At 40.0% G+C, this 25,632-nt stretch overlaps 1 pseudogene and 2 gene segments (V, D, J or C); 1 reads left to right on the forward strand and 2 right to left on the reverse strand.

Annotated features, from left to right (window-relative positions):
- Positions 1 to 912: 912 nt before the first annotated feature.
- Positions 913 to 1,404, reverse strand: LOC120435599. The segment is given in 2 exon segments: positions 913 to 1,244; positions 1,352 to 1,404. Coding segments are annotated over 2 exon segments (384 nt in total).
- Positions 1,405 to 14,042: 12,638 nt separating this feature from the next.
- On the forward strand, positions 14,043 to 15,828 carry LOC120435600 (annotated as a pseudogene).
- Positions 15,829 to 16,730: 902 nt separating this feature from the next.
- Positions 16,731 to 17,221, reverse strand: LOC120435601. The segment is given in 2 exon segments: positions 16,731 to 17,062; positions 17,170 to 17,221. Coding segments are annotated over 2 exon segments (384 nt in total).
- Between the last annotated feature and the right edge of the window lie 8,411 nt (positions 17,222 to 25,632).

Consider the following 25,632-nt stretch of genomic DNA (forward strand, 5'->3'; position numbering starts at 1 on the left):
AGGAATAAAAGAATTTCTGAATCCCCACAGGAGGTACAATTGTTCAGCATTTCACTGCACCTTACTGAGTGCTTGGATTTGAGTCTTTCATACTGCTCTGTCCATAGAGATCTATAGATCTGTGTCCATAACAGAGAGTACAAAGACGTGTATTTTTTGATTGCCTTTCTTACTGCATTTTAGCAAAAGCTGAAAAAGGAGTTTTAAAATTGTACAGGTTATTTTTATGTTTGTTCAAAGTTACATGAATGTGTGTGGTAGGTTGTTGGTGGTGTTGCTCACCTGTACCAGACAGACTGGTTCATGAAGCAATGCTGGGACCTGGTTGCCACGGCAACAGCCTCACCAGACTACAAACCAAGTCTATAGAAGAAAGAGTCTTTAGTGTCTCTTATGAGCTGTTTGTTCTGAGGAGAACTCACAGACAGGAGAGTCAACGAGTACAAGGAGTGATTAGAAAGAATCTGAAGTACAAAGTTTCAATAACAGCTTTTTCACTCATGTTCATGTTTGATGATATGTTTACAGTAAAATCTTAAATTCACAGGTGTATTTTTTTTATTTTGGCCCTCACTGATCAGGAACATTTTCAGATTTTTGTCTTCAGATCTTTAAGGTTTGATATAAATTTAGTGTCTTTTTTTCCACTGCTAAGGTCAAAGGTCATTACTAAGATTGATCTTGGTTTCTGTTACTGTCCCACATTTGTTCTTTAATTCATTAAGTATATTTGTCTTTGAGAGAAAATTTATTTGTGTGTGTGTGTGTGTGTGTGTGTGTGTGTGTGTGTGTGTGTGTGTGTGTGTGTGTGTCCTCAGTGAACTGTATCAGTCTCTGCAGTATCTTCCAGCTGCAGCAGTCAGTTCAGTTTCTGTTCAGTCTGACTGACGGAGGTTTTTGTACGACTGTTTTTCACTGTGTGAACGAATGATGACTGTTGATATAGTGCTGACCTACACAATAATAAACTGCTGCATCTTCAGCCTGGACTCCACTGATGGTCAGAGTGAAGTCAGAGTTTGATCCACTGCCTGTAAAACGAGCTGGAATCCCTGATATTCGGGTGCTAGCATAGTAAATGAGCAGTTTAGGAACTCCTCCATCTTTCTGTTGGAACCAGGCTAAACGGTGATTGTTGCTATGAACAAAAACATTCTGACTGGTCGTACACTTGATGCTGACAGATCCTCCCACAGCAGAGCTCACTGCTCCAGGCTGAGTCACTGTGATCTGTCCTCTGGACTCTGAGGACACAGAGACAAAAACATAAAGCAGCTTCATGGTTTTGTGGGCTTCATTTCAGAGGGACAGATGTTGATAGAGGAGAGGAGTTTGATTCTCTGGACTTTACCTGTGAAGCAGCAGCAGAGGAGAGTCCAGATGAGGATGCAGATCAAAGTCATGTTTTTGATGAGGAGGATTTCTGTGGCTTCTGTTGTGATGAAGGACAGCTGTCAGTCATCCAGTGTTCAACTCTCAGGACTATAAACTCTCCCAGAGCACTGGAGCATGGTGCTGCTGATGCAAAGTGCCTCTCTATGGAAATCATCTGACTGACACAATGAAATCCTTCGTGCTTTTTCTATCTGAAATCTTTGTCTGAATTAATGTCTTTTCTGTTTTTGCTTTGTTTCTTAATAATCAATATTTAAAATTACCCAACATTTACTTTGCAATTTCCATATGGATGATGAAGTTAATGTGTAACCTGCCCCTCACCCTGTGACAGCTGGGAAAAGCTCCAGCCTCTCCAGAATCCTGTCAGATAAGATCACAGATTGAAATAGAAAGTGTGAAATCATCAATATTTTTTTTATTATTTTGATTTGATACCAATTATTTAGATAAAAATTTGTTGGCCCAATGGCTAATTTAGGAAATTATATAGGTGACTCATAACTGAATGATCAGTTGTCAGTCATTCAGTGTGTAACAGAAAGGCTTACTTATTTATTGTCAATAGTAATTGATCAGCTGTAATGAATATTATCCATAGCGTCACACAAGGTCAATCTTCTGAAAAGAAAAACAAATTATTAAAATTCAGACTTTAGATCATTTTTCATTTGTCGTTCCTAAAAGACAAAAGTTTAAATAACCAAAAGTGTTTTCTCACAGTGTTCCTCACATGTGAACAGACGGCTGTACTCCTGCTGACAGTAATAAACTCCTGCACTTTTATGTTGAACTTCACTGATGGTCAAAGTGAAGTCAGTTCCAGACTGACTCCCACTTAAATAATCACAAACTCTAGATTTGCAGGTGGTAGCATCATCAATCTGCAGTTTAGGAGCTTCTGCAGGTTTCTGAAGATACCAGGTGATGTCATCACTAATATACTCACCAAGAGTCAGTACGGGTTCAGATCTGGCAGATCACCATCATTGGCACTATTAGAATGAATGGAATACACCCCAAACTCCATAGACAAAAAGCAATATGTGAATGGGTTATTCATACACTTGAGCGTTGGACACAAGAGACCATCATATATTAATAAGAAAATTGGAACATTATGGTGTTAGGGGAATAGTTTTATATTTGCTTAGGGGTTATTTAAGAGACAGGAAGCAGTTTGTGAAATGAAATGGTATTGCTCCTTTTGTATGGACATTGCTTGTGGTCTACCCCAGGGGTAAAACCACATTTAATTCTTCATGGTTTAAATGAAGTAAAATACTGGTTTTATCTTGTGGTCTTTAATCATTTTGTATTGTGACAAGAGATCAGTGATGTGTTTTTCATAGTTCCAGAGTTTTGCTTTTATTCGTGCTTTGGTTTCTTTGCTGTCCTGGTGCTCAGTGTTTCCATTTCTCTGACCCACTCTGTCATCTTGTTTAGTGTATTCCTCTCACTTTCTTAATTTATCTTTTTGTTAGTTCCTGTTTATTTGGAAAGTTCCTCATCAGTAGAGAGTTGAAGATGAAGAATTTCCATGTAGACACAAGTACAGCAGGACAGAGAGAAAGACTTGAAAACAAAAAGGTGGAAGCAGAAATGCCCTTTAAATAGTTGTATTGCTTTGTTATTGTTATGGAAATTTAATTAACAAAATCTACAGACACGATGAGCAGAAGGCTAACACCTTTTAATAAACACAAGCGGTTGGGATAGAGCTGCCATCGGTTCACTGACAGCAGTCTACTAATGAACAGTTTTATTATATGTTTATTATATATTACATTACATATATTACATATTATATATGTTTTATTATAAATAATATATCGAAGCCCAAACTTTCATAATCAGAGTTATTTTTATTGTATTTTAAACCCTACAGTAACACAAAACCCCAACAATCATATGACCCCCTATGAGCAAGCGCTTTGGCCACTTCGACAGTGGGAAAGAAAAACTCCCTTTTAACAGGAAGAAACCTCCAGCAGAACCAGGCTTCCTACTAATTGGAAGGTTAGTGGTTCAACCCCTTATTGCTCCAGTGTGCATACCAAATATCCTTAGACAAGACCCTAGGTTGATATCTGATGCATCCATTGGAGTATGAATGTATGTGAGTATTAGATACAAAGCAAAGAAAGAGCATAGAAAAAAAGTACTTCTACGAATGAGTGAATGAGGCAATTTGTGTAAAGCTCAGAGTAGAAAAGCACTATATAAGAACCAGTGCATTTACCATTTACAAAAGACATGCTGTGGAAGAAAGCCAGAGATTAATAAGAAGTAATAATTCAATGCAGAGAGGTCCTTAAACACTGCTCTGTCCTTATTGTGCGTCCCTTTGCCCAACTTGACAGACAGCTAACGGTTTCAATGAACATTGGAGGTGGAAGTAAGTTTAAGGCTTTTTACTTCGTCAGTAGTTCAATGATTGACATCCTTTTCTTCCCGTAAAACTAAAAACAAACACAAAGTAAATGTTACAAGATGTCTTTTCCTTTTAACTCACACTTCTAGGATATGAACTATACTGTTATATAGTATGTGTAATCAACAGCAACTCAGTATTGATCACAATACAACTTAGCGAGTTTAGCTTCCTCAAAGATAAACATAGCAGATGAAATAACTGGTTTCTAAACAAATCTCTGCAATAGAAATGAACCAAATGAACTTGTAAACATGTTGTACATTAATACTCACAAGCAATAACTCTCCAAGGCACAAATGTTTTAAAGAGCATCTAAGGCGACAAACAGCATATTCTGCAGGCTAACAAGCGACCAGCTTCCTGTTTCCTCTACCCACAGGAACACAGAAAAACCCCACCAAAATATAAGCTTGTGAGTATTCCCACTATGACCAGAAGAGGGTGCTGAAGAGAAAGAACCTATGCATCTCATAACAAACACATAAAGAAGCCACGCCACCTGCGGAGTAGGGGCCACAGACGGATGTTCTGGTTGTGTAGTAGGTGGAGCTGATGGCTGGATAGACTCTCCAGAGCTGCCAGGGGACACAGCAGGTGGAGACAAGACTGACTGGATATGAAACGTGGAATACAGGGAAGACAGAGTGACTGAAACTAGAAGCTAGAACAAAAAATATAACATCAAGAGAACTAAAACCATGAATCACAATCATCAAGAAATATAAATTAAACACAAAACACTTGATCACAGACCCAGGGCCGTGACAAGTATTTTGATTGAAAACATATATTATGTTGTTTAAATTATAATGATGTAGAGTTGGTAAAAGAGGAAGAATTTATAGATTATCTGGGATAAAAAATAGTTGAGTTCTTTAAAATAAATAACACAAAAACATCTGCCTTCATTGAATGTGTCACGGTATGCCAGGGCAAGCCGTGGGGATGTGGGGAAAAGGAGGACCCAGGCGCGGAGCTCTATGTGTAGACAGTGCGTTTATTTACAGTGAGGTAACAGATGCACAATAAATCCCCTTAGCTCGCTAGACTCCGGTGTGTGTTCCCCTCCGACGTCCGTGCTCGTGCTCCCAGCAGTTGTGTTTCTGCACACCCTGTGCGTGCTGCCCTTCTGGTCCCTCGTTCCACCTGCAGGACAATAACAGAAGCAGCCGTAAAACACTGACCCTGCGCGCACACACGATCCGCACTTCCTAATACTACACACACTGACTTGGCGTCTTAGCCTAATGATCCCACGCCGGTGGGAGCTCCAACACTCTCCTAAGTAGCTCCCCCGACGAGCCCTGATCACCAACAGGTGTGTGGCAGGAACTTCAGGTGTGGCCGGTCCTCCTGCCGGGCCACACCCATCAGGCCCGCATGTGGCTGTTCTCCATCCTCCAGCCACACATCCCCAAATAACAACAACAATACCAATGATAATAATAATTATGATAATAACGGTCCATCCTGCTCACGGACCCCCGAGTCCTCCAGAGCCGGGTCGTGACAGAATGAAAGCATTTAAATATTTTTATTTTAAGTACAACAAATCAGACAGCTTATGTAATGGAGTTATTTCTAGGAAAACGTCTGTCAGAAGATTGATCCACAGAGAGAAAAATAGCCATATGCTATGAGCAATGTTCCCTCTAAGCTGCGCACGTGCGCAATTGCGCACTGCTGGCACGGTCTCTGCGCACAGAAAATCTGCGTTGCGCACAAAAAAAATTCTAACCTGCATTGAAATTAAAATTAATACTTTAACAATTCTGTTTTGCAGTGTTAGTCAGTAAGTGACTGGCTGCTCCTGTATGGGATTAGAACGATGCCACCTTATCCTATAGTCCAGCCAATGATGCGATTCACATTCGTATATACGCAGCTAATCAACGTTGTTGACAGGCTCTGACAGCGTCCTTATGTGCCGACACCGGTGTTTTAGCTAGCAAAGCGGCGTGGCTGATGTGGAGTGAAGCCCCGTTAATGACAACGTGTACAACCATTGGAGATGTGAGCAGGACAGACGGAACAACTGACGGAAAAAGTGTGGACTTTATACCAGTTTTTAAATTGTGTTGATCGGCCACGTAAAACCAGAGTTATGATAAAAAATATCTGCAATGTTTGGTTTTCTTCCTGAATACTGTCGTTGTTTATATTTACTGCGGGTAAAAATGGCGTTTTATAAGAAAAAAGGCTCGAAAGCACTGTCCGCCTGTGAGCAAAAACAAACCCCACCCCCTCTCCCTTTCCTATTCGTCCAAAAATGTATCATGTCGACCAATCAAAAAAATCATATGGCAACGTGGCATCTAGTTGTTAAGAAACGGGGGGAAGTTTTAGGAGTGACGGCGGTGCTTTGAGATGTGCGAGATTTGCCACGTTTAGCGCAAATCTTGTGTAGTGTAGTTTTGTTGTGTGTGTCAGAACAATGAGGCGGCTGCTGAATGTTACAGGTGTTACAGGAGTGATACATCTCCTGTTGTCAGGCCTGCAGGTATCAGACTGTTGTTCTCATTTATCTCATAGTGGACAGAAATTATTTTTTGCAGTGGCACAAATAATTTGTGTGGCATCAGATTTGATGCAGAACAGCTGATTGTTCTGTAAATAGTTTGAAACGTTTATTTAAAAACACCTTGGCTGCATTAAAAAAAAATAGCTGCAAAAATCTTTGTTGTTTGCCAAACTGAGTTACTTTTTTGAAGAAGTAACTATATAATTAATTGCCCAGCATTGGTCATTATATACTATAGAGAACTACAGGATGCTCTCCCAGACCACAGACTCATAATACAAGTCAGAGCTTTTTTTAAAAAGAAAGAAAGTTGTGTTTTCAAAATTGGAGTTCAAGTTATTTTTACTTACAATAGTGTTAACATCCTACACAGGTCAATAACTAGATTTATTTTACATTTTCATTGTAAGTGGGCTAAAGCAGTTAATTAAAAGTAATTTAACATAAATGTAAATGCTGTAATTTGATTATTTTAATAAACCATGTAACTTGGATGGATTAGATGCTGGCGTGACCACAGTGCACACGTCTGATGTCGCTCACAGTGGTCCAAGGGACGCTCAGGGAGTTTGTGTGTTCGCTCAGACACGTGAAAAATTAGAGGGAACATTGGCTATGAGATGATAAATTAATGACGTTTGAAGCAAATGCTTAAATTTACAACAAGTGTTCTTTGATCAGAGTGGCAACCCAGATTACTGTTGGTATGACAAATTATAAAGTATGGATATATTGTAATGAGGTTGTTATTACACATTATGTTGAAAACAACAAAGCTTTTGGAGAATTTCACCAGCCATTTGTACAGTACTGCACTTAAAACAACACAGAAGAGCTATTGATTATTGAAGGTCTTAACTACCATTTCAAATGGAAACAGAGGATACCTGGATTCTGAAATAAACACTGGATGCTGGAAAATGGTGCAAAGTAATTGAACGACTGTCTACTACAGCCCATTTCATAGAGATACAAGATTGTTTCCTCAATATGCCAAGATAAATTAAAAAGATAAAGTATTTTGAGTTCAAGAGATCAGCTTGCATGTATCAGCATGAGATTTAAAAAAAACAAAAAACTTTATTACTGTCAAGTTACCCTCAAGAACTGGAAGACTGTGTTGTGTGTTCAAGGTTCTACACTGTAAAATGTAATATTGTGTTTAATTCTCCAAAAGTTGAATCTGTTCATCTGGACGTAGCGTTTTGTGGGAGAAACGTTTCGTCACTCATCCAAGTGACTTCTTCAGTCTCAGCTGACTGCAGGTTTCCCCAAACCTTATAAACAGTACATTTGCATAATGACTGAAACCAGCCCACTGAAGGAACAATGGGCTGTGAGGTCAGTTCCTTAATCATAATTATGCAAATTCCCATGACCATTGATCAACAATCACTGACCAAAACCCACTGATCAAAGAACACTGATCAATGGCCATGAGTCCCATTCACAGAGAGTTGGGGAATGGCTGCAATCACAGCATTGTAAGATGGCGAAAGATGTACCCTTAGGCCCCCTCCTCGATTCAGAGATGGTCTTTCCCTTTTCACGTAAATGGCCTCCTTGACTCCGCGCTCAAACCAGCGTTCCTCCCTGTCCAGGATGTGTACATCCTCATCATTGAAAGTGTCCTCTGGCCTGTAGGTGTGAATAAACTGCAGAGTCCTGGCCTGATGAGGTTGCTCTTCTGTGTTGTGCCATCCGCTTCGCTAGAGGTTGTTTGGTTTCCCCGATGTATAAATCCTGGCAATCCTCCTGGCACTTAACAGCGTACACTATGTTACTCTGTTTGTGTCGGGGACCCGATCCTTGGGTGGACCAGTTTTTGGTGCAGCGTATTTTGGGGTTTAAAAGCCACAGAGACCCGGTGTTTAGAAAAAATGCATCTCAACTGTTCCGATACTCCTGACACATATGGGATCACTACAGGTTTTCGCCTGGGCAGCGGTTGTCCTTCTCTCCTAGATCGGCTGGAGCTTTCTTTAGGTGCCTTCCCAGCTTTGACAAAAGTCCAGCTGGGATAACCACATTTACTCAGGGCCTTCTTGATGTGCTGTTCTTCTGCCTCCCTGGCCGCTGTGTCAGTGGGGATGGTGTTCGCTCTGTGTTGTAGCGTCCTGATGACACCCAGTTTGTGCTCCAGTGGATGATGAGAGTCAAACCTTAGATACTGATCCGTATGCGTAGGTTTACGGTACACGTCAGCTTTTAGATGTCCCCCATTACTAATGGAAATCTCACAGTCTAAGAAGGCTAACCTGCCACTTTTCATATCCTCCCTGGTGAATTTGATGTGTCGGTCCACCGAGTTAATGTGATCCGTGAAATGTAGTACGTCCTGAGATTTGATTTTCACCCAGGTGTCATCCACATATCTGAACCAATGGCTTGGTGGTGTTCCAGGGTAGGATAGCAACGCCCTCTTTTCCACTTCTTCCATGTACAAATTGGCCACGATGGGTGAAACTGGGGAGCCCATGGCACACCCATGTTTCTGCCTGTAGAACTGACCCTTGTATGTGAAGTAGGTGGAATGAAGACACAGTTCCAAAAGCAAACACACTTGGTGGATGCTGAGAGTGGTCCTGTTGCTGAGGTTGGTGTCATCCTGTAATCTCTTACGGACTACCTCCAACGCTTCCGTGACTGGGATGCAAGTGAAGAGAGATGTAACGTCGTACGAGACCATGGTTTCATCTGCCTCCATAATGACATCTCTCACCTTCTCAACAAAATCCAGGGTGTTCTGGATGTGGTGTTCAGAGCTGCCCACCAGCGGGTTGAGGATCGAAGCCAGAAACTTGGAGATGTTATAGGTGACCGAGTTGATCATGCAGACAATCGGTCTTAAAGGTGCACCCTGTTTATGTATTTTCGGTAAACCATACAGACTTGGTGTAGACTCCCCTGGGTACAGCCTGTGGTATGGGGTCCGGTCGATAGCCTTGTCTTGTTCTAACTGCTTCAAACTGTTTATCAACCTCTTCCTGTAGCCACTTCCTGGGTCTCGTTTCAGGGGCTCATAAGTATTTTCATCACTGAGTAGTGACAAAATCTTCTCATGATAGTCTTTCTGGTTAAGCAATACTGTGCACCTACCCTTGTCTGCCGGAAGGATGATAATGTTGCTGTCATCACTAAGTGATGTGAGTGCCTTCCTCTCCTCCATGGTGATGTTGGATGCTGGGGGCTTTGCATTGCTGAGACAGGCCGAAACTTTCGTCCGTAGTTGCTCTGCTTCCACTTCTGCAATATTGTTGTTACGAATTGCTGTTTCTGTGGCTGTGATCAGCTCCACTAGAGGGATTTGTCTCGGTGTGACGGCAAAATTCAACCCTTCAGCAAGGATGTTTTTCTCTGTTTGGGTGAGCTGTCTGTCAGACAAATTCTTCACCCACTTGTCCACATCCTCCATGTCGCATCCTTGTCTCTTCTGGCCACTGAGGACATTCTCCGTATTTTGCGGTGGTTTCCGACGTACAAAAAGTAAGTCAAACTTCCTTTGTTGCCTGGTCTTAGACTTCTTGTGCTGTGCTAGACGAGCCTTCTCAGTGAAGTCAAAGACCTTTTTAAGAGTATTCTCATCTAAAAGCATTGTCAGTCTCTGTCGGATCCGCTCCTCTTGAGATTTTAGCATGTCGATGGTAAAATTTGTCTGCCTCACCCGTTCATTAAGCAACTGATGCTGTGCCTTCTGGAGGATTTTTGTTGCCCGGAAGCCTTTAACTGAAGAGCTCATTTGCAGACTTTTAGGAGTAATCCTGTTTTGTCAGCATCTGAGGCTGAATCTCAGGTGGTTCCTGTAGTCCGCCATCTTACGTGTTGTTTGCTCATACTGACGTACAAGCTTTAGGCAGTCCTTGCCAAAGTGGGTTAAAACATCTTGATGCATTCTCAATCATCCAGGAAAGTAAATCTCCAAAAGTTCATCTTTCGCCATCTTACAATGCTGTGATTGCAGCCATTCCCCAACTCTCTGTGAATGGTACTCATGGCCATTGATCAGTGTTCTTTGATCAGTGGGTTTTGGTCAGTGATTGTTGATCAATGGTCATGGGAATTTGCATAATTATGATTAAGGAACTGACCTCACAGCCCATTGGTTCCTTCAGTGGGCTGGTTTCAGTCATTATGCAAATGTACTGTTTATAAGGTTTGGGGAAACCTGCAGTCAGCTGAGACTGAAGAAGTCACTTGGATGAGTGACGAAACGTTTCTCCCACAAAACGCTACGTCCAGATGAACAGATTCAACTTTTGGAGATTTACTTTCCTGGATGATTGAGCATGCATCAAGACATTGTGTTTAATTAAAAATATTAAATAGGCTGAACTCAATTTTTATCAATTTGTTATTAGAACTCAATTTAAATAAGTTACCAGTACTTTTTATGCAAAAACGCTGATAAACTCCATTTATTTGAGTTGTCTTAACTTAGAAAAACGAAGTAAGCTGGAAGTTTTGCTTGTCAGTGCGGAAGGATAAAAGATGTGTTTTGAAAATGCCACGTGACTACCGTCCTCCTCCCTCTCGGATCAGTCCGCATGTTTATGGTGCATTTTTTATGGAATATGTTGAGCAAACCTGGAGAAGCCAGCTCAAGATATTATTGTTGTCATTGCTGTGGATCTTTACCTGATACACTGACTTGGTGAGTAAATGTTTACTCTTATTCAAACTGATTTTGTGGCTTCTCTTAGTCTAGCACCAGGTTTAAAATCTTGCTAGCTAGTTAGTGTTAGCCTAGCGTTGCTGCTGCCGCTGGGCTCATGTTACTTAAAAATTAACACCACAGCCTTAAAAACCTTACATAAAACTATGTGGTGAAATTTTCTGTTGATTGTTTGAAATAAATAAGTGAGATAAGAGCCCAGACAAAATTCTTCGGGAGGTGCAGCCGTTAGGGGTGGGGTAGGTGTGGAGTGTGGGGGGTGGATAACAGAGCTCTCCGAAAACGTGGAAGCACTTTTGCAAATATGTGATATTTTGATAAATTAAGTAGATATTTGAGCATTACATAGCTACATTGTCGGCTGAAAATATCTTAAAAGGTTATTTTGTGACCCAGAAAGGGTAGTCTGGGGAAAAGGAGGATCGCATTTGTTGGCTGCGGTTGTCGGAGCCTGTGTGCATTTGTAAGCGCGGCAATGGCGGAGGCGCCGCTGAAAACTTATTACTTTTTCTGGGTCACAAAATAAACTTTTAAGATATTTTCAGGCGAGAATGTAGCTGTGTAAAGTTCAAATATCTGCTCGATTTATCAAGACATCACATATTTGCAAAAATGCTCCAACGTTTTCGGAGACGTCTATTTTTTTTTCATGCGTTGTGGCAGCTTTTGAACATCTGTTGCGTCTATTAATGTCAAATCTAGCCTTTAGTTAACAACATAAGCAAACTCTATGTTACAATGATTGCACAGCCATTAAGGATCAAATCAGTTTCTGAAAAATGTTCTGTTTTTTCTCCCTCTGCTTGCTTCTTACTGTCTTTGAGGCTCGGGACCAGCACTCCTGCTGTTGGACAGAAAGACATCAGTAAGTATTTTGGTTTTCCAATATATTAGCAACTGTCAGTGACATTTATATTAATCAGGCTGAACTTTAATCATACTTTAGATCAGCCTGTTTTACTTATTGTTTTATTTGTGCTTTGGTTTGGGGAAGTTGTTTCTTTACTGATCTTTTCCTGTCTTCTGTTATTAGACTTGAGATATGACTGCACTATGCTGTTGCTGGTGACTCCAGTTAATTCTACAAGACATGCTGTGTGAGTAAACAAACAACAACAGTTTGGTCTGCATTTCTTGAAAGATCACATCCCCCAAACTTAGTTTAGAGGGTCTACACTGTATATAGTGAAGTCTGCAAGTTTTCTAACAGCACAATTTGTTTTGTGCCCAAATCATTTTGCACATCATTAGAATGAAAGTTATTGGCCGTGTTTGCATAGCCCTTTTTAAAATGATGCTTTCATGACATTATTGTGTGTTGGGTGGTGGTCAGGGCTATCCAGACTGACAATTTGGGACATTGAATGTCACCTCTCCGGTGGGGAGGGGGCCTGAGATCGTCTAAATTGCAGTCTGTTTTATACCAAATGCAGAAAAAAATGTTTTAAGAAAGCAATTAAGTTCATGTTCCAAAAAATATAATTGTTTGCTTGCAGGACAACAGGAGAGATGAGTCCTCCGTCACAGATGGTGTGGTCAGTGAAGATGGTCGCCTGCAGGTTCAAGCTCATTGCTCCTCCAACCCACATCCACTGCCACTGTACTTAAGGGAAGTTAAAGACTTTCTTCTGCATCTACATTTGGATCACCTCGATCCATGACAGTCATTCAGGCAGTAATGCCTGGACTGGAAACAAGCATCCTTAAAATAATACAACATTCCAGCTCATGTGTTGGAATGAAAAACAAATGTGTTGTTTAAATCAGAGACTGCACTTGTGACAGAACAACAAATATTTTATTTTGATTATATAAGTAAGTACAAAACAAACTGTGGTAGGCCTAAACTTATTTTCAGAATAATTACATCTGAGACTTTGTTTCATTGTAAGATTATAACAGTGATGGCAATGTAATTGTTTGTTGTTCAGCAGAACAGTGTCCAGTATGTTGGCTGTTATACTTTGTTGTGTTTGAAAATAAAAGTTGGGCTCATTTTAACATCATTACAAAAATTGTTGTTAATTATTTTTAATCATATTCAGGTTACCACAAATTGTTTTTTCATTTAGTTGAACTTAACATGTTTGTCAGTAGGTAAACAATTAGTATTGTACAGTCAGAAATATCAAGTTATTGTTAATACTGCAGACTTGCAATGTATAAGTTGTCCTAACAGTCATCTTAAGTAAGCTTTACTTAGTTTTTCTGAGGCAACGAGTTTCCATAATTTTTTTGAGTTCTGGGAACTAACAAGGCTGTACAGTGTACTCAAAATGAGTAAGTTGCCCTAACTTGGTCATCTTACGTAAACTTGATCCAATTTTTTTGAGTTCTGGGAACAAATGACCTTGTACAGAGTACTCAAACTAAATAAGTTGTCCTAACTTAGTCATTTTTAGCTAAGCTTTACTCAATTTTTTTGAGGCAATGAGTTTCCATAATTTTTTTGAGTTCTGGGAACTAATTAGATTTTACAGTGTATAACAAAGGAGGCAAATTATTACATGCTGTTACCCTGTCAGACCAGGGGTGCCGCTAATGAGGCTGGGTAAGAGAGAGGGGAGAAAAAGAAAGTAGAGAGAGGTAACAACATGGAGTGTCGCTGTAAAGCCTGAAATAAAGTGTTGAACCCAGGCGTCGCCTTCGCTACCTGATTACAAACTCAACAGGCTGGATTAGACTTTGCCAGTAAAACATTTAAAAGAGCAGGAACAGTTCCAACATGAAGTTTTTTCAGCATGATTGGAAGAGAAAATTACAAAGGAGAAAAACGGATCTGAATCAAATCACATCGTCTGTCAAAGATGGTGGAGACGAAGTTATGGCACTGATGTTTTTGGCTGCCAGTGTAGCTGGGCCACTAGTGTTTATTGATAATGTTACTGCTGATAGAGGTAGCAGGGTGAAATGTGAAGTGTACACAGCTATACTCTCTGCTCACATTCAGCCAAGTGCTGCAACACTCACTTCACAATCTTTCACAGTGCAAATGAATAATGACCCCCCCCAAAAAGATGGCTTCAGTAAAGGCCTAGTAGAGCATCTTGAGGGAGGACACAGCATTTGGGGTTCTCCACTGGTTCAAGACTTTAGGTAGTCATTGTCTAAAGGATTTTTATCCAAGAATTTAAAATTATTATTATATTTACAATTATCTTTGTTTATCCAATTAATTATGTGCCTCTCAAAATTGGGGCTAATCTGTAAATATGACTGTGATTCCTAAACAGCCGATAGAAAACTAAACTCAAAAAACTCCTCATGCCTTTAAAGCATAAAGAGTTTTGTGGGCCTTGAAGGTCTGCACTTCAGTCACATTATAATTGTTTGACTCAGATTCCACTGTGTTGATGTACAGAGTAAAACTGTGAAAGTGTCATCATCCAAAAACTTATGGATCAAACTATATTTAAACTAACATTGTATGATGTTATTTGAAGAAGTCATATCAGCTGAGTCATTGCTGCTGTGTAAACAGTGAATTATTTTGTTGAGTCTGTTTGTTTCAGAGTCAGAGAGCCGTGTCTCTCTACAGTCAGAGGTTTTTGTACGGCGGCTCAATGAGTTTGTATCACTGTGGTGGACTTTTGGTGGAGGAACCAGACTGAATGTTGGAAGTAAGTTTATTCTGTTTAACTGTCAAATACTATCTTTTTGTTGCAGATGATTTAACAATTAATTTTCTGATTTTTGAATGAGAGAAAATCATGTAACTTTGCAACAAGTTTGATGCTGGAATTTTTTATCATCCTCTTATGTCATGGATGGTAATTCAAATCTGATCTCTAAAAATGTTATGTCTACATTTCAGTCTAATTGAAACTGGAAAAAAAAAACAAAAAAAATATAAAAATCATCTCTGATGTCTTTAGTCTGTAAAGTATTGTTTGAAATTAGTTTGAGTTTATGTGAACTTAAAAAAATGCTTTAGATATCCATGAGAGCATTATGTGTCACTGAATATATATATCTTATTTATTTGTTTCCAGTTAATATTAATATAAGTCATGTACAATATTGATGATTTTAAACTTGTTTTGTAAATGTTGCCACATCTGCTTCTTTTATTTCCAGTGTAGTTTGAACATATTTCAGGTCAAACTGTGTGATGATTCTCTCTGTGCTGATATGCATGAGAGCTTTCTTAAAGGGAAGTGAAACAATGTGTGAGTTAATGACTGGTGCAGCAGAAAAAACACCTGACAGAAACTTCTTAACGGAGAAAATCAGCTCTTACAGTAAAGGTGTCCGACTGTCTGTGGTTTGATTGACAGCTGTGTGCTCCCTGTGCTCTAAGCTGATTGGTGTCTCCTAGGTGATACCCGTCCCATCCTGACAGTGTTGCCCCCCTCCAGTGAGGAGCTCCAGCAGGGGACTGCAACAATCACATGTCTGGCCAACAAGGGCTTCCCCTCAGACTGGAGGCTGTCCTGGAAGGTGGATGGCAGTGGCAGCATCAGCTGGGAGGAGAGCAGGAGCCCGTGGTGCTGCAGAATGACGGCCTCTACAGCTGGAGCAGCACCCTGAGGCTCCCTGCAGACCGCTGGATGAAGGTGGGCTCTGTGACCTGTGAGGCCACCCAGGGCTGCCAGACTCTGGTCTCAGAGCCACTGAGGAGAGTCCAGTGTTCCCAGTCCTGACCTGACTCAACCTGATACTGGTTTAATGCTCTCATTCTCAACTCTGTAACTGTCTCTCCATCTTTCTTTTTAAAGAACAAATAAAGACTAAAACTGTTATTTTCTTTCTCATAATGACAACATTCATGTTTTAGGTAATAAAGATGTTTTGCAAAGTAAATTTTGGTTGAATCAGACATTTTATTTTATTCAAATCTACAAACCTGCACTTGATGAATATATTTTTCATTTAGAAGAATTTAGACCAACTCTGCACTCCAACATGATGTCTTTATTTTACACTGGTAAAATAAAACACAGGCTGAAAGAACCATTAAGGAGATCTGCATTTTGGCAAAAGCTGAAAAAGGAGTTTGAAAATTGTACAGGTTATTTTTATGTTTGTTCAAAGTTACATGAATGTTGCCATGGAAACAGTCTCACCAGACTACAAAGCAAGTCTAAAGAAGAAAGAGTCTTTAGTGTCTCTTATGAGCTGTTTGTTCTGAGGAGAACTCACAGACAGGAGAGTCAACGAATACAAGGAGTGATTAGAAAGAATCTGAAGTACAAAGTTTTCAATTCATTGACGAACAAGGAAAAGATTAAATGAATGATGATATGAACAAAATATGAATAAAATGAAAACACCTTCAGTTCAATAACAGCTTTTTCACTCATGTTCATGTTTGATGATATGTTTACAGTAAAATCTTTACTCACTGATCAGGAACATTTTCAGATTTTTGTCCTCAGATTATTTTATCTTGATATAGATTCAGTGGATTTGTTACAGTTCTAAGGTCAAAGGTCATGAAGAAGACTTATTCTGGTATCTGTTAATGGCCTACATTTGTTCTTTAGTTAAATATATATTTGAAGAACACAACATGTATGCGATAGCAGTAGGACACAAATTTGTGATGAATCACTTTATTTTTGCGTGTGTGTGTGTGTGTGTGTGTGTGTGTGTGTGTGTGTGTCCTCAGTGAACTGTATCAGTCTCTGCAGTATCTTCCAGCTGCAGCAGTCAGTTCAGTTTCTCTTCAGTCTGACTGAGGAGGTTTTTTTGTACGACTGTTTTCACTGTGTGAACACCCACTGACTGTTAGGATAGTGCCGACTCTGACAGTAATAAACTGCTGCATCTTCAGCCTGGACTCCACTGATGGTCAGAGTGAAGTCAGAGTTTGATCCACTGCCTGTAAAACGAGCTGGAATCCCTGATACTCGAGTGCTAGCACCGTAAATGAGCAGTTTAGGAACTCCTCCATCTCTCTGTTGGTACCAGGCTAAAAGATGATTGTTGTTATAAACATAAACATCCTGACTGGTCCTACACTTGATGTTCACAGATCCTCCCACAGCAGAGCTCACTGCTCCAGGCTGAGTCACTGTGATCTGTCCTCTGGACTCTGAGGATACAGAGACAAAAACATAAAGCAGCTTCATGGTTTTGTGGGCTTCATTTCAGAGGGACAGATGTTGATAGAGGAGAGGAGTTTGATTCTCTGGACTTTACCTGTGAAGCAGCAGCAGAGGAGAGTCCAGATGAGGACGCAGATCAAAGTCATGTTTTTGATGAGGAGGATTTCTGTGGCTTCTGTTGTGATGAAGGACAGCTGTCAGTCATCCAGTGTTCAACTCTCAGGACTATAAACTCTCCCAGAGCACTGGAGCATGGTGCTGCTGATGCAAAGTGGCTCTCTATGGAAATCATGGAAATGCCCTTGTCCATTATAAAAGGTTTACTCTGTGTTCAAGAATCAGTGATTTGGTATTTCTGTCTGCTGTAATTACATCATTTTTTCTCTTAGTCTTTTTAATTATTCCATTGAGTTTTTCATAAAATCAGCAATTTGCATTTTGTTGATTATTTTAAAAGCATTTTTTTTGAAGTTTTACATTGTGCATCTTATGCTGAGCAAGCTTTGGTTGTGAGGATTGGGCAGGCTATTCTGTGACATACTTCAAATCTGGCAATACAGTAGGTAAATATTTCAATTTCAATTTCAATTTCAATTTATTTATATAGCACTTTTCACAGGATAAAAACCACAAAGTGCTTCACAGTAATATAAGACAGAAATACATAAAATACATTAAAATACATTAATAATCAAACATACAGCACAAATCTAATTAAAAGCCAATCTAAATAAATGAGTCTTAAGCTGCTTTTTAAAAGAATAAATACAATCAAGACAACGTAAAGATGGAGGGAGAGCATTCCACAACCTGGGGGCCACCGCTCTAAAAGATCTATCACCTCTAGTCTTAAAACGAGTTCGTGGGACGACCAACAGCCTTTGATTAGAAGATCTCAGGCTGCGAGAGGGAGTGTGGGGTTCTAAAAGATCGGAAATGTAGGCAGGGGCATCACAATTCAAAGCTTTAAAAGTCAGTACCAAGATTTTAAAATGAATTCTAAAATGTACTGGAAGCCAGTGTAATGAACGTAACACTGGTGTAATGTGTGCTCTCTTTTCGTGTCTTGGTTAAAAGCCTTGCAGCAGCATTCTGGACTAACTGGAGACGCTCAAGATTCCTTTTGCTCAAACAAAGAAAAAGGCTGTTACAATAATCTAAGCGAGATGAAATAAAAGCATGAATAACCATTTCTAACTCAGATTTAGACAGCAAAGTTCGCAGTTTGGAGATGTTCCTTAGCTGAAAAAGGCAATTGCATGAAGAAAAGTCATCATTTCTTCATCTTGCTCTGTACTACACTATAAAGATTACAGCATAAAATAATAAGCAGCACATCATCAGAACTTTACTGAATCTTTGCACCAGACCGTGTGTCTTACTCATGGCCGTTGATCATTGGCTGTTTATTAATGGTCATGAGAATTTGCATATTAATGATCAACGAACTGACCTCCCAGCCCACTGTTCCTTCACTGGGCTGGTTTCAGTTATTATGCAAATGTACTGTTTATAAGGTTTGGGGAAACCTGCAGTCAGCTGAAACTGAAGAAGTCACTTGGATGGTGATGAAACGTTTCTCCTGCTGATAACATTACATCCAGATGAACCGAATCAACCTTGTGGGTTTTACTTATCTAGATGATTGAGCATGCATCAAGACACCATGTGTATTAGTGCCTAATTATGAATAATATTACTCAGATATTGATCAGTAACAAACACGAAAAGGCTACAGTTTCAAATATTTTAGACTCTTTGACAGGTGAGAGTAAAATGCTGAACATTTGTCTGAATGCTAGATAGAAAGCACTCAGGCATAGAATTTAGTGTTTATATGAACGTCTGTGAATGAGGCATGTTTTATGAAGAGATTTGATTGCTCAAGCTGAGTAGAAAAGTGTTATATAAGAACCAGTCCATGTACCATTTACCATTCCTTCATCTTCAGCCTGGACTCCACTGATGATCAGAGTGAAGTCAGAGTTTGATCCACTGCCTGTAAAACGAGCTGGAATCCCTGATGTTCTAGTGCGAGTGTAATAAATGGAAAGTTTAGGAGGATTTTCCATCCCTCTGTTGAGGCTAGGCTAAACAGTCTGATACATAGACCTTATGACTGGTCCATTTGATGGTGACAGTGTCCCCAGAGCAGAGCTCCCTGCTCCAGACTGAGTCATGTTGACCAGGACTCTGGTGCTACTAATGTACAGACACTCTCCATGGAAATGCTGTGGATCCAACTGTGACTTGGATAATTTGTGTTTTATCAGTAGATCAATCATTTTACAGTATTAAGGGAAATTGTTTTAAAACCTTTGGCATTTATACTAACTCAGTTCAGATGTTTATTATGTTGTTACATGGTTGACAAAAGAATCAGATTATTTGACTGTTTATTGCAAATATGTGTAAACTTATTTTTAAATATAGCTCCCGTATTAAGAAAGTGAATAATATTACTAATGTTTCTTGTAATATTACCATGAATAAAGTCCTTAAAACCTTTATAAATGTACCTACACTGCAAAAAAACTGCTCTGGAGGTTTTCACTAATTCAGTAATTGCCAGTTTTAAAATTACCTGTGAAAGTGTGAAATTAAAAAGTCACAGACATGTTGCTCTCTACAGAAAGAAATCTTTGTTTTGTTCTGGGGTTTTTGGATTTGTTTTGGAAACAGTGAAAAAGTGTGAGTTAGTGACTGGTGGAGCAGAAAAAAGCGTCTTACAGCTAAATATCAACTTGTGGTTTCTGTTATCTAAGATGACTGGTGTCTCTTAGGTGACACCTGTCCCATCTAGATGGTGCTGGGTTCCTCCAGTGACGAACTGAAGCAGGGAAATGCCACCATCATGGGTCTGACCAACAAGGGCTTCCACACAGACTTGAGGCTGTCACAAAGATGACTGACAGTGTTGGCAGTGGCAGCCAGGGCTGGACTGGGACAAAAAATCGGCCCGGGCATTTTGACTAGAGACCGGCCCACCAGGATAGAGATTGAAAACGTGATGTCTTTCAGGGGTAAAACCGCAAAGGATTCTGGGAACTTGAGGCAAGAGGTACTAGCGCACGCAGGCTTTCAACTGAACTCAGTTACACAGCGATAAAAAGAAACCCAAAAAATGGCAAGAAGCTGTTGTATTATTAACTGCAATAGCCGGTCGCATGACAGCCACGGGAAGCCGACGGGTAAAGAGATCTTTTTTTTTTTTTATCGGATTACGTAGTTGAAGAGAAATTTTTTAAGCCATGTTTCCGAAGTAAGAGCAGACGGATGGTCTGGATATACCAAATATAACGTCTCAGAACACTCCAGCTCACATGTTAATCTGCTCCAAGCATTTCCACAAAGGTCAGTGTTTTGTAGTAGTTAATACGTCACTTTTCTTAACATAATTGGTGATATAGGTTACAAGCAAGTCTGGGCTGAACAGAAATGGTCGCGCTATGCTCCTTTATTTATTGTGCATAAATAGTGAATTGTCCTGACACAATATTGCGTTTCACTTCTGTTATTACCACGGTACATTGACAAAAACATATACTTTTATTCACAGGATAAAACAGTTGTTTTGTATCACTAATTGCCCAGTGCGATTACAGCATACAATATTATTGTCACTGCTACATTTCTGTAATGCGCACCAGAAATTATTTCCACTACTAATTAATTACCGTTGAGCTCAAAGGTTATATTAATAAAGCGGTTAACGAATGTGTATTTATGACGACGATTTGTGAGACTGGTAAACTTACCTTTGTTTCTACGATGGTCTTTCGTTCTACACGGTGCATTCAAGGTCCTGTACCTATCCGTCGGTAAACTGTACCTGGGCTTGTTGCAGTGACCTGAAGTTACTAAAAACTTCATGAGTGTATGCACTCACCCAAGAACCGTATAATTATAAATCTGAGCGTGGTGAAAGTTGGGCAGCACGCTAACGTCTTTTGTCCACTCTGTGTGCTCATAAGGGTCTGACCCTCTCACTCCTTTGATTTTTTCCTGTATCTTTTCTTTGCCTTTTTCGTCGAGTCTGTCTTTATACGGTCCGGCATTATTCTCCTTAGTTTTGTACATTCCTTTTTTGTGCGGCAAAGAAAACCAAGAAGGTATTGGAACTGGAGAATGAACGTTTTGCGGTGCTGCAAATGCTTGCATTTGATGCGGTATTTGGATTGTTTTGCCTCGAGTTCCCGGCATGCAATGCGCGAAAGTCACGTGATCTGTCAATCGCTATACGAAAAACCTTAAATTAAGACCAAGAACACTAGAGGTGAGACATGATCATTAATTAATATTAAAATTAATAAATGACAGATTTAGTGATATTTTCATAAACACCTCCTTTCCTTTTTTTGTTCTCCATTTTCTTTAGTTCGTCTATAAGATTGCTAAACAAGGGGAGGGTGCAGCCGGCCTCCTCGGCTGTAATTGGTCCAGCCCAGAGTCGATCATGACCAATTGGCCAATCCAACACCTTTCATTATATATACACCCTTCCTAAAAAAAATTTAAAAAAATCCATCGGCCCATAAAAACAAAAATCGCCAGCGGCCCACCGGCAAATGCCCGGTATGCCCGATGGCCAGTCCAGCTATGGTGGCAGCCAGTGGCGGTCCTAGCCTATTTGGCGCCCTGGGCTGAACACTCCTCTGGCGCCCCCCCCACACCACACACACACACACACACATATGAAGACAGAGAAAATATAGTATGCAAGCGGCTACTAAACAGACATCATAATTAGGTCATACAATGAGAACAGGACAAATCAACAATTGACACTGACTAATTACTATTATATTAATATTATATTATTGTATATATTGTTTGGAGTTTAGTCTGTTACTGTAACTATTTTTACCATTTCTTCTTGGAGGAGCTGTAACCCACATAATTAAGAAAGTATTCTGAAAGTTTTAGGATACATGACCTGCCTTTATCCAATGACACATCTCCTTACCTGTATCTTTTGCTCGTTTCTCCTTGTAGGAGCCATAATTAAATATTGAATTTTAATGATCACTGGGTTTCGTTTGTTTGGTTGCTATGGTGATGTGTAACAGGAGTCACGTGGGTGCTAGCGGTGACATTAAGAGGGCGTTGTCAGTCTGTCATTCACTGGTTTGATTTTGACAGAGAGCAGGGCTGGGTAGCTGTAGTTTTGTTGACCGCAGCCAACGAGTTTCCCTTGTTGCATTAGAGCTGTGATGTTTTAAGAGTTTGAATCATGAGCCGATCACATTGCTCTGTAAACTTTTCAAGCACTTTAATAAACAAGCAAGCAATTCCACCTCTCGCATTATTGCCTAAAGTTGACAGCGCGTCAGGCAAATAGGCAGGCTCAATCCCCGGCCTCTAGCGACTATGGAAGTCGCTACACTCCTCTTCTTTCTCTTTTTAAACTTTAAAAGTTTGTGTGAGACTTTAAATCAACAAAATATAAAATATACATTTTAAATTGTTATTGATCCCTTTACCCCGAGTCCTAAAGTGTATATTTATTTTCTTACTCTTAAATATTTATTGTTCGTTTACTTGCACTGCTGTAACTGGAGCCTCGTCGTCTCGTCTCTCTATATACCGGACTGTATGTAGCGGAGATGACAATAAAGTTTACTTTGACTTCAGCAGCGAGCAGGCGCACCGAGGGCTCTCGCGCTCAGTTTTCGTGTATTGATTGATTGATTGATTGATTATGCTTTATTCATCCCGAGGGAAATATAGAAAACAACATCGGTGCAAATTATAAGTCTTTATCATAATGTCTGGTGTTTTCGTGTTTGTTGGTTTGTTTTTATTTTGTTTTATTTTGCGAGTTGGTTATTAGATGCTGCTCCAGCCAGCCAGAGAATCCCCGCCGCCCCGCCCTCTCCTCCCTGTGCCGCAAGCAGCAGGCGCACCTCGCAAACGGAGGGCGCCCTTACTCCCAGCAAATGGGCGATAGAAAACCGATCGGTGCCTATGCCATCCCTAATATGCGCTGGCATGATGTCGGGGCAGCATGAGTACGAGCATTTTTTTATTTATTTTTTTGCCGATGCCCGTGATGCCGCCCCCCACCACGATGCCGCCCCGGGCAACCGCCCGTGTCGCCCGTATCTAAAACCGCTACTGGTGGCAGCATCAGTGATGAGGAGAGCAGGAGCCCCGGGACACTACAGAATGATCTTCTATAGCTGAATCAGCACCGTGAAGCTCAAAGCAAACCACTGGATGAAGGTGGGATTTTCCTGTGTATCCTGAATTTAGGTCATCTCTCCTGTTCCTGGAAACTACTGTCACAAACTCCTGTTACAAAGATGAGACAAAATTTTAAATGTATTTTTCTATTAAAGGATGCTGTCTGTTGGGTTTATCTAGGCACAAACCCCGCTGGAACACGAAACCAATAACTGCACGACAAAACAAAACAAGACAGAGCACTTTGTCTTTGTGGCTCATGAGGAAGTCAGCCAAAGTTGAGGAAAAGATTCCTTCACCTGAACTCAGCCCACTTCCACTGATTCCTTCGCTACAGCCCTTTTATTGTCAGCAAGCAATCATTCATGAATATGGAATTACAAATACACGTGACATTCTTAAGCAGGCATCTCTGAACAACATCAGTGTCTGTATTCTGTGTGTGGGTGTGTGTGGTGCATGTGTGTGTGTGTGTGTGTGTGTGTGTTTCCAGCCATATGTAACCCAGTTCCTAAAATCATCTCAAACAAAAGAGAAGAAAAAGTAAAACATTTTATGTTCATTGTTCCTGTTCTTACTGTCCTTGTTTAATGAAAGTGAAACGAGATCAAAATATTTATTTAAACATGGAAGGGACGCAGATTATATATGATATGCTCTGGTCAAACAAAAGTTAAGTTTCTCCGAGGGTTGATGAGCTCTGATGAGAGCCTATTGTTTTACTCCACTCCTCGCATGTCAACCAATCGGTGAAGCTCTAGGCAGCTCTTGTCCCTCCTTAGTGCCAGCTCCCAAGTTTTCAGTCTCTTGCTTCTACAGCCGAACAGAGCAGGCGGACTAAAACTTTGCTATCGGTAGCTGGAGAAATTAACCTCTAACGAGTTAAAAATACCATCTAAACTGATATTGTTCACAAAATATGGTTTTGCACTTGTTGTCGTAGAGGGCAGAGCGAAACCGGAAGGTTTACTGAGCTGTGGCTTCACGTAAACGCTGAGCATCCACTCGACGGCGGTAAGCTAAATGTGGCTAATCAGACACGTGATGTGCGGAGTGTGGGTACAGTTGTTGGGTGTCTCTGAAACGCACTGTTGTTATGCTAGTTAGATCGTTAACCAAGTCATTAACATGTGAAAAGCTGTAAATGTTTAAAGCAGCTAAAAATAACTTTATGAGAGATAATTGTAAGCAGACTTTATCCTGCTTCCTGTTTAATTTTTAATGTCAATCAGTTGTTTTACAATACTCAGTATTGAATACTTGAAGGTAATTTTAGTGTATTTCCACTTGTACTAGTAGGCCTATGGTACAAGCAGGATTAAGCACGTCTATTTTAATACTCCTATTTGTGGACTAAGTCCTGTGTGTGTACGTGTTATTGAAATTGATTATTTGCACTTTGTTCATTTCTGATAAGCATTTGCATATTATTCCATTTCTTAAAAGGGGTAATATACTTATTTATTTGTGATTAGATATATATGTACAGTGAGTTTATTTTGTTGGATGTAATTAATGTTTACAATGGAAGTGAATTATATGGTGACTATAATTCCTGAATGTTTGAAACCTTGTAGATAATCTTTAATGTTACTGCAGGTTACAAACAAGTATTGAACCTTGATACTGTGAAATTTTGGATATTGATACTTTGAACTTTGAACCTTGATATTTTAATGTTGTACAACATGATTGAACTGATGATGATTGAATTGATGAGAGCTGATCTGAATAGTAGTTACTGCAGTGTGACACTACTTTAGTTTAATTTGTGAGAGTTATTCCTAAATTGTTCGTGACATATATTTGACCATTGTTTATAGGTCAGGTTTTTATATGGGATGAATCCAAAGATCAGGTCAGCGATTCCAGAACCCAGAGTGTTCCAGTGTTCACTGGATGGCGAGCCAACCCAAGATCCTAGGAGACAATATACATACACGCACACTCATTTGCACATTGATGGACTACAATCCTCTACTGTACAAGTAGTACGGGTAGGACAGACAATCACACACACACTCCTCATTGGACGGACTCTAATGCGATACGCCCGCTTGTCATGGGCCCCACCGGTACCATTTGGACTTAAAGACTAATACTTTTACTTGTGCACAATTTTATTTTATTCTATTGTTTTGCTACTTTGGGGAAATTTTTATACTTGAAGTTCTGTTAAACCTGTTGTAATTCAGTGTTGGTTACAAAATTCTTTTAAAAGGCTTAACATCACTAAAGTACTTTTAAAGCCACACAACTGTGTTTGTGTGGTTTCTCTACCATTCATGTACCAGAGCTCTAAGAGTCGTTCTTAATCTTCTGATACTAGCCCAAATTACTCATTACCTTAGTAATTATCCATTGGTACTGT

The sequence above is a fragment of the Oreochromis aureus genome, linkage group 22 (assembly GCF_013358895.1).
Source record: "Oreochromis aureus strain Israel breed Guangdong linkage group 22, ZZ_aureus, whole genome shotgun sequence".
Taxonomy (NCBI): domain Eukaryota; kingdom Metazoa; phylum Chordata; class Actinopteri; order Cichliformes; family Cichlidae; genus Oreochromis; species Oreochromis aureus.